This window comes from Salvelinus sp. IW2-2015, linkage group LG19 (genome assembly GCF_002910315.2).
Source record: "Salvelinus sp. IW2-2015 linkage group LG19, ASM291031v2, whole genome shotgun sequence".
Lineage (NCBI taxonomy): Eukaryota > Metazoa > Chordata > Actinopteri > Salmoniformes > Salmonidae > Salvelinus > Salvelinus sp. IW2-2015.
Window position 1 is genome coordinate 9,827,702 of NC_036859.1, and position 16,302 is coordinate 9,844,003.

At 44.6% G+C, this 16,302-nt stretch overlaps 1 protein-coding gene across 1 annotated transcript in view; it reads right to left on the reverse strand.

The window, feature by feature from the left end:
• Window positions 1–1,470: 1,470 nt before the first annotated feature.
• The window catches only part of mmp14b (matrix metallopeptidase 14b (membrane-inserted)), a 28,757-nt gene continuing 13,925 nt past the window's right edge, over window positions 1,471–16,302 (reverse strand). Inside the window, exons 2-10 of the mRNA XM_024009756.2 lie at window positions 10,573–10,721; window positions 10,267–10,389; window positions 9,722–10,029; window positions 9,139–9,300; window positions 8,799–8,965; window positions 6,755–6,893; window positions 6,090–6,240; window positions 3,359–3,474; window positions 1,471–3,170 (exon numbers count right to left, since the gene is read on the reverse strand). Of these exons, the coding sequence (XP_023865524.1) occupies window positions 2,791–3,170; window positions 3,359–3,474; window positions 6,090–6,240; window positions 6,755–6,893; window positions 8,799–8,965; window positions 9,139–9,300; window positions 9,722–10,029; window positions 10,267–10,389; window positions 10,573–10,721 (1,695 nt within the window). The 3' untranslated portion in view covers window positions 1,471–2,790. The remainder of the gene's footprint in view (window positions 3,171–3,358; window positions 3,475–6,089; window positions 6,241–6,754; window positions 6,894–8,798; window positions 8,966–9,138; window positions 9,301–9,721; window positions 10,030–10,266; window positions 10,390–10,572; window positions 10,722–16,302) is intronic.

Sequence of the window (16,302 nt, forward strand, 5' to 3'; positions counted from 1 at the left end):
CCCTCCCAACCGAGTGAGCCTCGTGACTTAACCCTCCCTCCCCCTCCCAACCGAGTGAGCCTCGTGACTTAACCCCCTCCCCCTCCCAACCGAGTGAGCCTCGTGACTTAACCCTCCCTCCCCTCCCAACCGAGTGAGCCTCGTGACTTAACCTCCCTCCCCCTCCCAACCGAGTGAGCCTCGTGACTTAACCCTCCCTCCCCCTCCCAACCGAGTGAGCCTCGTCTGACTTAACCCTCCCTCCCCCTCCCAACCGAGTGAGCCTCGTGACTTAACCCTCCTCCCCCTCCCAACCGAGTGAGCCTCGTGACTTAACCCTCCTCCCCCTCCAACCGAGTGGCCTGTGACTTAACCCTCCCTCCCCTCCCAACCGAGTGAGCCTCGTGACTTAACCCTCCCTCCCCCTCCCAACCGAGTGAGCCTCGTGACTTAACCCTCCCCCCCCTCCAACCGAGTGAGCCTCGTGACTTAACCCTCCCTCCCCCTCCCAACCGAGTGAGCCTCGTGACTTAACCTCCCTCCCCTCCCAACCGAGTGAGCCTCGTGACTTAACCCTCCCTCCCCTCCCAACCGAGTGAGCCTCGTGACTTAACTCCTCCCCTCCCAACCGAGTGAGCCTCGTGACTTAACCCTCCCTCCCCTCCCAACGAGTGAGCCTCGTACTTAACCCTCCCTCCCCATCCCACCGAGTGAGCCTCGTTGAACTCTCTCCAGGCCAAAACTCAACTTCACAACATACTGTAGCAGATGGAAAGGCTGGTCAACCTAAATCGTTTTAACACAATAGGAAAATACAGTACCTCATCAGTGTAATTGCGCCATTCTTTAAGCATAAGAATATCTTATGTCAACTAGTCATTTCCTCTGTCTTTCTGCCCTCTCCCATGCACCTCAGCTGTTTGTCAAAGGCCCATTAGCTGAGAGGAAACGCCTTAGCCTGTTGCTTTGAGATTTGATTACTTGCTTTATTGGCTCATATAACACACGTATAACACACACACACACACACACACACACACACACACACACACACACACACACACACACACACAAGCCAACATGTTTTTCTGCTGTGAATGCCAAAGGGTTTACACAATCCTCTTCATTCCTGGTTTCACTTAATCCTTGGACGTCGCCTTTATTTTCCAACCCAGTCTCAGGCCTGCCAGTTTCCAAGCACCAATGGAGCTTTTGGGGAGCAAGAACCCTGGAGGTAAAGGAAGAGTGAGTATGGGACCAGTTGCGGTATGATAATAAGGCGGATAAGGAAGTGCTATGTGGACAGTTTGTTAAGAGGTAATTGGTGAATGCAATACCAAGGTGATAATGAGCTTCAGTTAAGATTTTGCTTGTGTATGTTTTTACAAAGTCATTTGTTAAAGTGCCTCTGAGTGTGAGTGTGCGTGCATGTGCATGCCTGTGACTGACCACTTAGCGCTGAAAACCAAAATAAATAACAGATATAGCTAGAACTTTTCAAAACATTTTATTTGAAAGAAAAGTATAAAAGTGAAAAAGACAGGCACAATCTTATTCAAATAGTTCCGATAGTTATCATTATTATCATAAAAATTAATATAATTATTATTGTTTTAACTACTAGTAAACCCTCTCATCCCTGAAAAAAAAACAGCACCATGAATTGAGAACTGTAAACAAGTGCATTGACAAAAAGGAGTCATTTCCATATCTTCAATTTATTGCATTGAGACGGAAAAACAAGCAAGTTTCAAAAATAATATCCCCATCCCATTCACTTTCCCCTAAAATGAATATAAAATTAAGGCCACTTTCAAAATGCAGTTCCCTGTCCAGCAGGACATTTAATGACAATGTACACAGACACATTCTATACATGGAGAACAACAATAACAACAGTAATAGACATAATAATAATGACAACATCCTCGATAATAATAATCATAATAATAATCATTAAAACACTGCAAGACATAAAGGAATATTAATGACACGGACAAATTGCTCAGCTTTCAAATTAGTGTTATATATGCTTCCAATGGACACTGTTAGTTTATCATTTCCCTTTTTTATGTTCAATACTGGCTCTCTGAAATCGAGATATCAAATTGTGGTAAGGATGGACTGGGGGCACACATTGACTGCAGCACTTTTTGTGTTTCATTAAATGTTTAGTGAATAGACTTATCTGATATATACCCYCTCTCTTTAGACAGTTCATAGTTCATGTGATATAACTGAGATATAGCAGACAACGCTTAATGGGTAGAAGGCTTTGACAGAATCTAGCGTCATGTACTATCATGGAGCAGAACATTACATGACATGAAATGATGCTGATTGCATTCTTTAACACAATAGACACTAAAATGGGCAGATGGAGGCACTGAACGTAATTATGTTCAAAGCTGAAATTCGCAAGGACACAAACACTGACGACATCCACTAAAAAAAGGACATTTAAAAAGGCTAAACAAACAGCGATGAGCTGGAGTCAACAACCACAGAGAGAAYGAGAGAGAAAGGAGGGAAGAGCAGAGGGGGCAGAAATGGAAGAAAAGAGTGGGAGTGGAAGAGCAAAAGGAATCTCTTCCATGTTTAAGTTGGTAGTGGTAGGAATATTTTAGCTATAGCTAACAAGTATATCTTGCTCTGGCTAACCCTCATTCACGGTCCACAGACTTTAATTCTCTCTCTTTTTATCTCCACTAGCATTACTCTCTATTTGCTCTCTTCTCTCCCCTACAGTCCCTCTCAACTCATCAACCTCCTCTCTCTCCTCCCTTTCTCTCCTCTCCCTCTCCTCCCCTTCTACACCTTGTCCAGTAGGGAGCGTTGGCAGTACAGGAGACGGCGTGGGGTGCCATACCTGCGGAAGAASAGCAGTGCCCCCAGAGTGAGAATCACACACACCAACAGCATGAGGGGAACCACCACTGCCGCCGCACCCGCCCCTCCACCAGATCCTCCTTCCTCCTCCACCTCGATGATGATTACTTCTGTCTCATCTCTATCCTCCTCTCTGTCTTCCCGGTCATGTCCTCCACCCCCCCTTCCTCCGTCGGTCTTGGGGTCYTCCTCTGGACAGCCCATCCAGTCTTTAAGAGCAGACTTGGGGAATCCAGGCTCAACACGAAGCTTCTGGTTGTTGAACTTCCAATACTTATTGGCTTTGTAGAAGTAGGTGTGTCCTGAGAGCCAAAAACAGTGGCGAGATAAAGATGTCAAATAAGAAATACAAACTTGGGATAACTTTATCCATTGAAAAAAAAMACACAAAAAAACACCATTGGTTTTCTTTAGATTAGGACATAAAAAAAGACACACTGCACGCTTGCATGCACCCATGCACAGACACAAAAACACACGGGATGGTTACCTTGGTCTCTGCTCATGAAGCCAGCTTTAATATTGTCTGGGACGCCCTGCCACACATTGATTGGTTTGGGGTATTCAGGGTCCACAGAGCGTGAGTCCTCATTGTAACGATAGTACCTAACATGGGGAGAGACAGACATGTTTCAGTTTAACATGAGTGCATCTGCATATCTCCAAACCTCTGGTCTGTGTTGACACACACCTACAGGTCTATTGTTCATCCAAAGATGGGGCTGCTCAGCTGGTATGGTCTGAGTTATGAGATGTAAGCTAGGTGGGCCAATGAAAGACAAAGCCTCCCGGACACAGAATTATGTTATGTTTCTTTTAGCTAAGCCTCTTAATTAACTGAGTTCAGCAGGATAACCATGTGCAATGGATAGTATAATTGTAGCATTTCTGTGTTTCTCAACTCAATGTCAGAGACCTCTTACAAGCAAAGGTGGCAGTATTTATTTGGGGAATTAGCAAGCATCTTTTGGCCAAATAGCAATTCATGACAGAGAAATATGATGTTCCCTTTCAGTCAGTCAACTTCAGTACAACATACTATGGGGAGTCGCATGCTCGCGACTTCGGTTGAAGGATCCACAATCACACCTGACAATGAAATGCATGCCTCGCTGGAAGCCCCGCCTTGGTCAGGTGATAAGCGTGAGGCTCGGATTCATTCCTTCAATTATTTYGCTCTTCCCCTCAGTGTGAACAGGAACGATTCACGCAACTAAAACAAACAATGGGAAAACGAGACTATCTGACGTTGAACCAACTAAACTGTCCCATAGGGGTAGAGCGTGCTCAACCCGTGGACGTTGGGTGGAGAAGTTCGTACTTGTTCTCACAAGTTTCCTAATCAAAAACAAATAGTTATTCTTCAATTTGCTATCGCAATGAGTAAGATGGATAAGAAAGCAACCGAGGCAACGATGGCTAAGCCGGGTTCGGGGTTGAGATCATGCCCCCAGGCATACGGTTATAGTATTTCTCTAAAAGATACTAGGATTACCGATGGCGACTTTCCTTTCCCAAATGCTGGTACCTCGGCTGGGACCAAGGTGCAGGAAGCAGAGAGAGACTTGGGGCTGTGGTCAGAACAGGTGGAACTAGCATCCCACAGGGAGATAGTGACATTGCTGCTTACATATATGGCCCATGTTCAGATGATGACTTGGTGTCTCTGGACGGCTCCAGGGATCTCGCGGGTGACAAAGAGGACTTCGTTCTGGGACAGCCAACTCCTCACGCTACGGGAGTAGCGGTGGAAAACTTAGTATACAGCGCATCGTTCATAGAACTGTGCCGCAGGGCGCCTATACGTTTGGAGGTGAAGTGGGCGTGTTCACCCCCGCAGCAGAAGTCATGAAGGTTCGGTGGGAAGCACCACCTATCCCTTTTTCTGGATTTCATCGAAGAATTGACAACAACCTAGTCCAACCCGCATTCAGCTAAGCTGATGCTGCATGGGTGTGCCCCCTTCATGGATCTGGAAGGGCTGGAGGGGACAGGGCTGGTGCACACGCCTCAGGTGGATGGCAAGCTAGCTGGCTAACCTATCCCCATTGACTAACTAGGTCGTGGCTAATGCAAATCCTACGCTCCCTAACAAGCACTGTAGCTTTTCGGCTGCTCAGCTGGAGAAGGTGTATAGGAGAGAGGGGGTGGCTGCCCGTTCACTGTTGTCTATTACTATGCTGCAGGTCTACCAGGCCGAGATGCTGGAGGAGCGGGGCATGGCTTTGGCCCCAGGTGAGTCCCACGCAGAGCTCCTGGATGATATCCGTGTTACGGTCTACTTCATTCTGCACGTGTCCCGGAGCACCGTTCTAGCGCCCGGGAAGAGAATGGGAGCTACTGTGGTGGCACATTGTCATCTTTGGCTGACGTTCTCGCAGGTGCCGGAGAGGGACAGACAGATGTACCTCAATGAGCTGATTTCTCCTACAGGGTTGTTCGGTTCGGCCCTAGAGGATATGCAGGCCCGGTTCGAGGCCAAAAATAAGCAGGAAGAGTGCCAGTCTGCCTGACACAAGCGCCGCCCCACTTCCAGAGGCGAGGTAAGAGATGGTCCTGCTGGAAGGTGATAGCCCCCATGCACCTAGCTTGGGGATGGCACGAGATCGGGTCCTCACTTACCAGCCTCCCCAAAAACCTGTGGTCACAAGAGTACCACTAAGTGGCACTGCCAATTTGGGTACGTCACGGATGGACGAAGCCCTCGAAGCCAGAGTCGACCGGGCTTCAGGCAAATGTTTGCAGCTAAACACATTTTTTCAACCCCATTGTTTTTGGGTTTGATGTGTGTTGTGTATTCCACATGTGAGTTCAATAAAACATGTCCCTCCTCCACATTCAGACACAAGGTTGTCAAGAGTGGTGGAGATAAAAGAAAATATTWAAAAAATAACCTATTTCTCCAAGTCCACGCTTTATGGGAGACTCGCTGCCTCCTCCGACTAATGGCGCTCATGCGCAGTGTCGCCCTGGGTAATGTGAACAATGATGTCGGAGTACAGGCTATACAGGCTATAACTCACATGATTGTAGATTCTTCAACCAAATTTGCGAGAGTGCAAATGCTATATCTCGTTTCCCTTCTTCAGGGAACAGTAGTTAATGTCATAATGTTACATTTTCAACGTTCTTTGGTTTAGTGTATACATTCCCACTCCACTCAGTCATGTCATGTTGATGTATTCAAACACACAGAGACATTCAGATGTAAAGAGACTTACTTGTTTCCTCTGAAGAAGTATGTCTTGCCAGTGGGGGTGTAGAAGAGGGCGGCATCTATTTTGTCTTTGGGTAGACCACTGCCCATCTCCTTTAGAGACTTGGGATAACCATCCTCAAGAATAGACTCCTTGAAAACCCAGTGCCTGTCTCCTACACAGAGAGAGAAAGAATCTGAATGAGTGGTTTTCCTCAGTCAGAATTACAATGTCTTCTATATATCCATATATCTTCTTCATGGACACTCTTACTGACAGTTGTGGCTGCTTCACGTGATGTATTGTTGTCTCTACCTTCTTGCCTTTGCTGTTGTCTGTGCACAATAATGTTTGTACCATGTTTTGTGCTTCTACCATGTTGTGCTGCTGCCATGTTGTGTTGCGACCATGTTGTTGTCATGTGGTGTTGCTATCATGCTGTGTTGTCATGTGTTGCTGCCATGCTATTTTGATGCCCATCATGATGTGGGTTTTGTCCTATATATGTTTTTTTAAATCCCAGCCCCCGTCCCCGCAGGAGGCCTTTTGCCTTTTGGTAGGCTGTCATTGTAAATAAGAATTTGTTCTTAACTGACATGCCTAGTTAAATAAATGTTAAATAAAATAAAGGTCTATAGAATAGTATTATGCAGGGGTGGTAATAGAGTAAAGAGTAAGGACAGATTTACCCTTGAAAAATACAAAGTTCCCATCATCCCTTTCATAAGCAGCATTGATGTTTGATGGCAGGCCTCTCCAGAAATGGCCTATTGGCATTGGGTATCCGTCCAGAACTGCGTTGTTACGGACTCTCCAGAACCACTTATCCTAGAGGAGAGAGAGACATGGATAATACCTGTACAAACTAAATATACAGTACCAGTCAAAAGTTTGGAAAGGGTTTTTCTTAATTTTTACAATTTTCTACATTGTAGAATAATAGTGAAGACATCCAAACTATGAAATAACACATGGAATCATGTAGTAACCAAAAAAAGTGTTAAACAAATCAAAATATATTTTATATTCTTCAAAGATGCCACCATTTGCCTTGATGACAGCTTTGCACACTCTTGGCATTCTCTCAACCAGCTTCACCTGGAATGCTTTTCCAACAGTCTTGAAGGAGTTCCCACATATGCTGAGCACTTGTTGACTGCTTTTCTTTCACTTCCCACTCATCCCAAACCATCTCAATTGGGTTGAGGTCGGGTGATTGTGGAGGCCATGACATCTCATGCAGCCCTCCATCACTCTCCTTCTTGGTCAAATAGCCCTTACACAGCCTGGAGGTGTGTTGTGTCATTGTCCTGTTGAAAAACAAATGATAGTCCCACTAAACGCAAACTAGATGGGATGGCGTATCGCTGCAGAATGCTGTGGTAGCCATGCTGGTTAAGTGTGCCTTGAATTCTAAATAAATCACCGACAGTGTCACCAGCAAAGCACCCCCACACCATCACACCTCCTCCTCCAAGCTTAATGGTGGGAACCACGCATCCGTTCACCTACTCTGCGTCTCACAAAGATACAGTGGTTGGAACCAAAAATCTCAAATTTGGACTCATCAGACCAAAGGACAGATTTCCACTGGTCTAATGTCCATTGCTCGTGTTTCTTGGCCCAAGCAAGTCTCTTCTTCTAATTGGAGTCCTTTAGTAGTGGTTTCTTTGCAGCAATTCGACCATGAAGGCCTGATTCACGCAGTCCCCTCTAAACAGTTGATGTTGAGATGTGTCTGTTACTTGAACTCTGTGAAGCATTTATTTGGGCTGCAATTTCTGAGGCTGGTAACTCTAATGAACTTATCCTCTGCGGCAGAGGTAACTCTGGGTCTTCCTTTCTTGTGGCGGTCCTCATAAGAGCCAGTTTCATCACAGCTCTTGATGGTTTTTGCGACTGCACTTGAAGAAACTTTGAAAGTTCTTGAAATGTTCCGCATTGACTGACCTTCTTGTCTTAAAGTAATGATGGACTGTCGTTTCTCTTTGATTATTTGAGCTGCTCTTGTCTAATATGATCTTGGTCTTTTACCAAATAGGGCTATCTTCTGTATACCACCCCTACCTTGTAACAACACAACTGATTGGGTCAAACACATTAAGAAGGAAAGAAATTCCACAAATTAACTTTTAACAATGCACACCTGTTAATTTAAATGCATTCCAGGTGACTACCTCATGACGCTGGTTGAGAGAATGTCAAGAGTGTGCAAAGCTGTCAAGGCAAAGGGTGGCTATTTGAAGAATCTCAAATATAAAATATATGATGATTTGTTAAACACTTTTTTGGTTACTACATGATGTTATTTCATAGTGTTGATGTCTTCACTATTATTATACAATGTATAAAATATTAAAAATAAAGAAAAACCCTGGAATGAGTAGGTGTGTCCAAACTTTTGACTGGTACTGTATATTTAGGCAATAAGGCCAGAGGGGGTGTGGTATATGAAAGATATACCACGGCTAAGGGTTGTTCTTATGTACGACGCAACACGGAGTGCCTGGACACAGCCCTTAGCCGTGGTATATTGGCAATATACCACAAACCTCCGAGGTGCCTTATTGTAATTATAAACTGCTTACCAATGTAATTAGAACAGTAAAAATAAATGTTTTGTCATACCCGTGGCTGTAAGCCAATCATCATTCAGGGCTCGAACCACCCAGTTTATAAATATACATACAATGATAAAGCTCATTTCAGCTATACATATCTGTAATGAAGTACCTTGAAGACAAACATTTCTCCTCGGAGGATGGCGATGGTGTCAAAGTGTCCCTCACAGATGTCAGGGCCAAAGCGAGGGTTGTATGGGGTGTGAGTGGGTTTGGGTGGGTGGTGAGGGGAGCGTGGGGTCGGTGGGGGAGGGCGGGGGCCACCACCTGATCTACCCCCTGCACGGTAGAGGGAGAGAGAAATACATGTAATCCTCTACTACTATCAATAACTAGGCCCTTCATTTTTTTTTGTGATCTGACTCAAATGAACTTTGCGCCCTAGTTATTGCCTAGATACAGTATAACAACTAACAGTAATTATAATTCATTTCCCTTTAGCCTGTGTTTACCATAAATTTGCTGTATTCCCCTGAGGTCATCTTCAGGCAGCTGGAAGTTCTCTGTCTCCATCCACTGGTAAAATGGAGCCATGATGGCGGAGGGGTCGTTGGAGTGCTCCAGTCCCAGGGCATGACCCAACTCATGTACCGACACCAGGAACACGTCATTACCTAAGACCAACAGAACTATGTCATCACCATCACATTAAATTGTCCCATTAAATTCAAGCTTGTTACAACAATGGTATGTGTGCATGTATAGCAAAAGCACTATTCAAATTGAACTGGCTGGAAACTTCTAAAGTATTGACAAGATATCCCTGTGGTAAATAGCAGGCCTCTATCTCACCATCAAAACGAAAAGAAGAAAAAACTGTATATTATGCATTTTCCCCACACAAACACGCCCTGGGGATAAGTTCAAAACACACACGTCGGGGCCTGCTCATGATGTGTTTTTGTGGCCTGCCGCTCACAACTGCCCGGGGAGCATGGTAACTCCCAACAGGTTAAACTGGTTTTCCTGACATCGGGAATCAAACATGAATTTCTCGTCATAACGTTCCTCTTCCAAACACTCAAGGTCACTCACCTGACAGATCACTGTTGCCGACCGTCCAAGGCTCTGCAGAGTCAAAGTGTGTGTCTCCCCCTATGCCGTTACCGGGGAAGTAGGCGTGTGCCAAGAAACCCCCCTCGCCGTCGAAGGGACTGGAGTCGCCATGGAAACCCTCACCAAAGAAGAGCATGATGTCTGCAAAGTCCTCTACCTTGTCCCGTATGTGACTGTAGGGGATCTCCCGGAAGCGTAGAGGGGTCACACTTTCCCACACCTGGAAGGCTTTCCTGATAGCCTCATGGGTCTCATACTCCCCCACCTTAGGGGTGTAGTTCTGTATACTAAGAGGGAGAGAGGGAGCCCCGTTAGAGAGAGAAGAGCACAGTTTGTGACAGAAAAATATAGAAATGGAGGGAGTAAGGAGAAGACGGGGAAAACAGTGATTATCTTTACGGCATAATAAATCACTGGGAAATTTCAGAAAATCTGTCTAAGATTAGTATGACTTTACATGACTTCACCATATGGGTTGTGGCTGTTCTTTTCATTCTTACCCTACAGTTGGAGGGATAACTTACCAGAAGGTGAGATCAGTCTTATCCCATTTCAGGCCCTGGATAGCGTAGCGCTTCTTTCTCAGGTTACTCTTCAGCTCAGTCCCGAACTTGTCTGGAACTCCACAGCGTGGCCGCTGCATTGCCCTGACAAACACAAGTCAGGGACTAGTCACACAAACCGGCCTTTGTTTACAATAACCCTGAATCAGTGATTTCACACAAGTAAGGCCATTTGTTTTTAATGGCCAAGTTATAAGCTCCTGGTCCTACAAACAGGGTAATATGGTCCTGAACTTGCAACAGTTGTTTAGCGTGAGAGGCACTCACTCTACAGTTTTGGGGTCAATGGAGCCGGTGATGGTCAGGCCGTAGAACCTCTGCATGGCTGCGATGGCCGTGGTGATGGAGTGAGGGGAACGGGCAGCGTGTGTCCGCAGGTCACCTGGGGGTAGGTAGCCATACTGCTGCAGCCACACCTAAAACATGGAAGAGGCTGTAATGTTAAAATGTCCTGAATGGTTGAAGAATGAATACACCACAGATAAGTCAGAAATACTGTATCCAGTAAAGTACATGGATTCTGCTTCTATCTTTGCATCTGTAGGATATGAATGTTGGCAAATAAGGCAGAGTAGACTTGATATACATTCCACAATGACTTAAAGAACAAATTACAGTTGAAGTCGGAAGTTTACATACACCTTAGCCAACTACATTTAAACTCAGTTTTTCACAATTCCTGACACTTAATCCTAGTAAAAATTCCCTCTCTTAGATCAGTTTGGATCACCACTTTATTTTAAGAATGTGAAATGTCAGAATAATAGTAGAGAGAATGATTTATTGCAGCTTTTATTTCTTTCATCACAATACCAGGGTCATAAGTTTACATACACTCAATTAGTACTTGGTAGCAATGCCTTTAAATTGTTTAACTTGGGTCAAACGTTTTGGGTAGCCTTCCACAAGCTTCCCACAATAAGTTGGGTGAATTATGGCCCATTCCTCCTGACAGAGCTGGTGTAACTGAGTCAGGTTTGTAGGCCTCCTTGCTTGCACACGCTTTTTCAGTTCTGCCCACAAATTGTCTATAGAATTGAGGTCAGGGCTTTGTGATGGCCACTCCAATACCTTGACTTTGTTGTCCTTAAGCCATTTTGCCACAACTTTGGAAGTATGCTTGGGGTCATTGTCCATTTGGAAGACCCATTTGCGACCAAGCTTTAACTTCCTGACTTCCTGATGTCTTGAGATGTTGCTTCAATATATCCACATACTTTTCCTCCCTCATGATGCCATCGATTTTGTGAAGGGCACCAGTCCCTCCTACAGCAAAGCACCCCCACAACATGATGCTGCCACCCCCGTGCTTCACGGTTGGGATGGTGCTCTTCAGCTTGCAAGCCTCCCCCTTTTTCCTCCAAACATAAAGATAGTCATTATGGCCAAACATTTCTATTTTTGTTTCATCAGACCAGAGGACATTTCTCCAAAAAGTACGATCTTTGAAAACCGTAGTCTGGCTTTTTTATGGCGGTTTTGGAGCAGTTGCTTCTTCCTTGCTGAGCGGCCTTTCAGGTTATGTCGATATAGGACTCGTTTTACTGTGGATATAGATGCTTTTGTACCTGTTTCCTCCAGCATCTTCACAAGGTCTTTTGCTGTTGTTCTGGGATTGATTTGCACTTTTCGCACCAAAGTACGTTCATCTCTAGGAGACAGAACGCGTCTCTTCCTGAGCGGTATGATGGCTGCGTTGTCCCATGGTGTTTATATTTGCGTACTATTGTTTGTCAGATGAACGTGGTACCTTCAGGCATTTGGAAATTGCTCCCAAGGATGAACCAGACTTGTGGAGGTCTACCATTTTTTTCTGAGTGCTTGGCTGATTTCTTTTGATTTCTTCCTCTATGTCAAGCAAAGAGGCACTGAGTTTGAAGTTGACCTTGAAATACATCCACAGGTACACCTCCAATAGACTCCAATATGTCAGTCCTTGACAATCTTTTTGGCCTTCCTGTGACATCGGGTGGTGTAGGTGTCCTGGAGGGCAGGTAGTTTGCCCCCGGTGTAGCGTTGTGCAGACCTCACTACCCTCTGGAGAGCCTTACGGTTGTGGGCGGAGCAGTTGCCGTATCAGGCTGTGATACAGCCTGATTGTGCATCTGTAAAAGTTTGTGAGTGTTTTTGGTGACAAGCCGGATTTCTTCAGCCTCCTGAGGTTGAAGAGGCGCTGCTGCACCTTCTTCACCACGCTGTCTGTGTGGGTGGACCATTTCAGTTTGTCCGTGATGTGTACACCGAGGAACTTAAAACTTTCCACCTTCTCCACTACTGTCCCGTTGATGTGGATAGGGGGGTGCTCCCTCTGCTGTTTACTGAAGTCCACGATCATCTCCTTTGTTTTGTTGTGTCATGCACAAAGTAGATGTCCTAACCGACTTGCCAAAACTTCAGTTTGTTAACAAGAAATTTGTGGAGTGGTTGTTAAACGAGTTTTAATGACTCAAACCTAAGTGTATGTAAACTTCCCGACTTCAACTGTATCTTCCAATTTATGTTTTCATATGTTTTGGCTTGCGTGAGAAGCACAAGGTCCACAGACAGGCAATGGCAATTCCAATGAGTAACTATAAAAGTATTCAAACATAAACAGTACTCTTCAGTGGCTGTGTCCAGACGGATGAAACTAAGGCCAATTTGACCGAAACTGACACACTGAAACCAAACCAGGACAAAATGGCACCATACAAAGACAGCTCAGATTTCACTCAAGCCCTTGTAGGGAAAAGCCCAAATCTTGGTAGACAAAGCTTAACAGTGAAACTAAAAACCTTCTGTAGGTAAAAGATTAACCTACATCACTATAGATCTAGACTGGCCTCGCTTTCCAKGCTTCTTTTTGTGAGATTACAGTGTCTGGGGCTACACTAGAGAAGGGGCTGGATGATTACAGTATATATTTGACATTGCATTTCCCTGGAAGCTCATCAAACTCTGGTGCCTCCCTCTCTTTATCTGTGGCAGAACCATTGACTGGGTTCCAAACCTCTCCCATACATTTTCAGCTCTGCCCTTTCTATCCCCCACCCCCAAAACAGGAGTTGGAAACAACATTGTGGCTAATGTGAGGTAGGTAAACCTGAGACCCACCTATCTGATATTCTCTACTGAACACACCCTGACTTGAACATTGTCAATAAGCTAGCAATAAGTTAGCACACACCCAGGAAGTGTTTTTCACAACTTTAAAATATGGATTGTTTGGCTGCATGTTTGACCTTCAACTATTCAGCTCTTTTGTTGCATTAACAATGTCAGCGTATTGTGAAACAGCACAGTCAGTCATTTTACTGAGAATTTCTCTGTGATCCCATACAAACCAAAGTCAAACCCCCTCCCCCACATTCCCGTCTCCCTGTCGTCTTCTCTCCACACTCCTCCTCCCACTCTCCCTCTCTTTTATCTTACGGAAAACCCAGAGGCCTGAGGGTAAATAATTGTGAACAACCACACCCAGTGCACAGTCAGTACATCGTTAGTGTACAGTAACTGCCTGGTAGGTTATTGTACATGTTCCAGGAGCACAATGAATATATGAACAAAAACAACACTTTTAATTAACTAGTAATTATGTAATTTCAGCATTTTCTTTGTATCAAACTGTACTCCAGTTATATGTCAGCAGTTTCATTATACTTTGTGTGTGGGTGGGGGGAACTCACTGTATTACAGTATTGTAAATCCGTATGAAGGAGTGAGGTGGAGAGAGGTAGATGAGCATCATGAAAGAGAGGGGGATGGCGAAGTGTGTAATTAATGGGTTATGATGGTTTAAATATAATGGAGGTGGGAGGACATGTCTAGAGGAAGAGTTTGTTTCAGGACAAGTTTCAATTCTATGCATGGTATAAGGCCACAGCAGCTCTTTCTCAGGCCACTATACCTTTTGTTCGTCTTTTATCTGGGTCTTTCATAGTGTATGTTGTTAGACTGTATTTAAAATGGATGTACGTGCAAAAGAGCCATTCAGTAACACTGAACATTTCTTTCAACCATAAGCCTAGTGAGTCCCACTCCTCCCATATATGGTCCCATTGGTGGGTCCATAAAAAACGTCTTTAAGTGTTATTCACTGTACGTGTACGCAACTTCTGACTGTAACAGTTTTGATCACCGAAGCCTAAAAGAGTGGGCAGTTATAGTGGTCCCTTTATTTACTTTAGTTGAGTGAGTCAGACCTAGTATTTAGACTTTTACATGAACAAAGTAACAAACTAATAGGCCTACACATTTTAGAGGTAAGGATGTTCCCTGGCCTTAAAAATGAGAGTTCGAAGGATGTGTGTGTGTGTGTGTGTGTGTGTGTGTGTGTGTGTGTGTGTGTGTGTGTGTGTGTGTGTGTGTGTGTTGTGTGGTTGTGTGTGTGTGTGTGTGGTGTGGTGTGTGTGCATGTGTGTGTGTGTGTGCGTGTGCACTCACGCCCCTGCATAGAAATAGAGAAAGATGACTGAATTACATTTCAAAGAAGAAGAAAAAACGAAGTCAGTTGTTCCGTTTGCTCTGGGCCAATGGAAATAAAACTCTGGTCGACAGTGAAGGCGCCTTACAGGGAATATGTCTCAGTGCTCCAGATCACTGATCAACTTAGTGTGCCCCAATGACTACACACAAACATAACAACTGATCATGAGAAAGAAGGCTCATAGCTCATAGCTATATACACAATATACTGGCACAATGCTCTGGCCCATACAAGACACTTGGTTTAGGAGCTACAGAACACACTACTACAAATCAGAACACACACAAACACACACACACACACAAACACACATCATCAGAGTCATTAATCCTAAATGTGTGTTTCTGGGTGGTGTTGCAACATTATGTGGATGTTATTGATAAACCTCCCTGACCTCTGACTCTTCTCTACCTAAGTGTGTATGGAATTGCCAGCGGCTGCCTAAGCAAACAGTCCTCTAGCTAGCCAACGTCAACAAGATTGAGCAACAGATGAAGTCAAATCTGAAAAACATCCCACTGTTGCCAAAGTCCTTTCAGCATTAGCCAATCTATTTGCATATCTGTACTTCGTCATAACAGAGAATGCTCTGCTCAAATGCAAAAACAAGAAAATGGAGGAGATGGTCAAAGTTTAATCTCCTTCAATATCGTATCATTAATAACAATTTGGGCCAGAGTTTTTTTTAATGAATAGATGACTTGACCTATCATAAGATTATAACTAAGATCCTGAGTATTTCCTGTTCAGGTCATATGGTCAGGAAACTTTCCTGGTCACTGGGATGTAGGCTGGTGGCCATGTTTGTACCCAGCAGTCCTGCTTGCGGAAGTGTACTATTCATTTGTGACCTATGATTAACATCCTGTCCCACTGGGTATGGCCTAATTGCACCATTCATAAACCTAAACTGTTGTGTTCCCAAATTGCATTATCACAATTACTTATTTTCTCTTCCTTCTTGTGGGTATGACCTCCTTCCCTCTAATTCTCTCTCTCCTTCCTGTTGTATTCCGTCATTTCCCACTCATTCACATTTCCATCAGACTGGTTCCCTCTTCGTACTGGCTGACCCTCCGCCTTCCTCCCCCTTCCTGTGTCATTCGCTTTGTGTATTGTCATTGTCAGGCTGCAGGCGTATTGCCGCAGTGAGACCAATACAAGGTGTTTTCACCTTGTAGCAAAGAGGAAATCCTCTGCCCACTTTCTCGCTTTCCCTGAGGCCACAATATATGACACACCTACCTTCCACTGGTACTATGGTCTTCAAACAGCTGCATTGAGCCCAGTCTAATTGGCTATTACACAGACCTGCAGATCTTGATTTACTGTTCATTTAGGGTTTATCTCTCTCTCAATACTAGTGAGCGTTCTGGTGCAAAGATTATGGCCAAACGTCGCTCAAATTACCGGTAATATTATATTTGGTTTGTTGGAGAGTTACCCCAAATGTAGAACAGAAACAGTGAAAAGATGTCAATTGGAACTGAGTTATAGCATTCCAAAGGTCTGATGGCACTGGCGCCCAAATA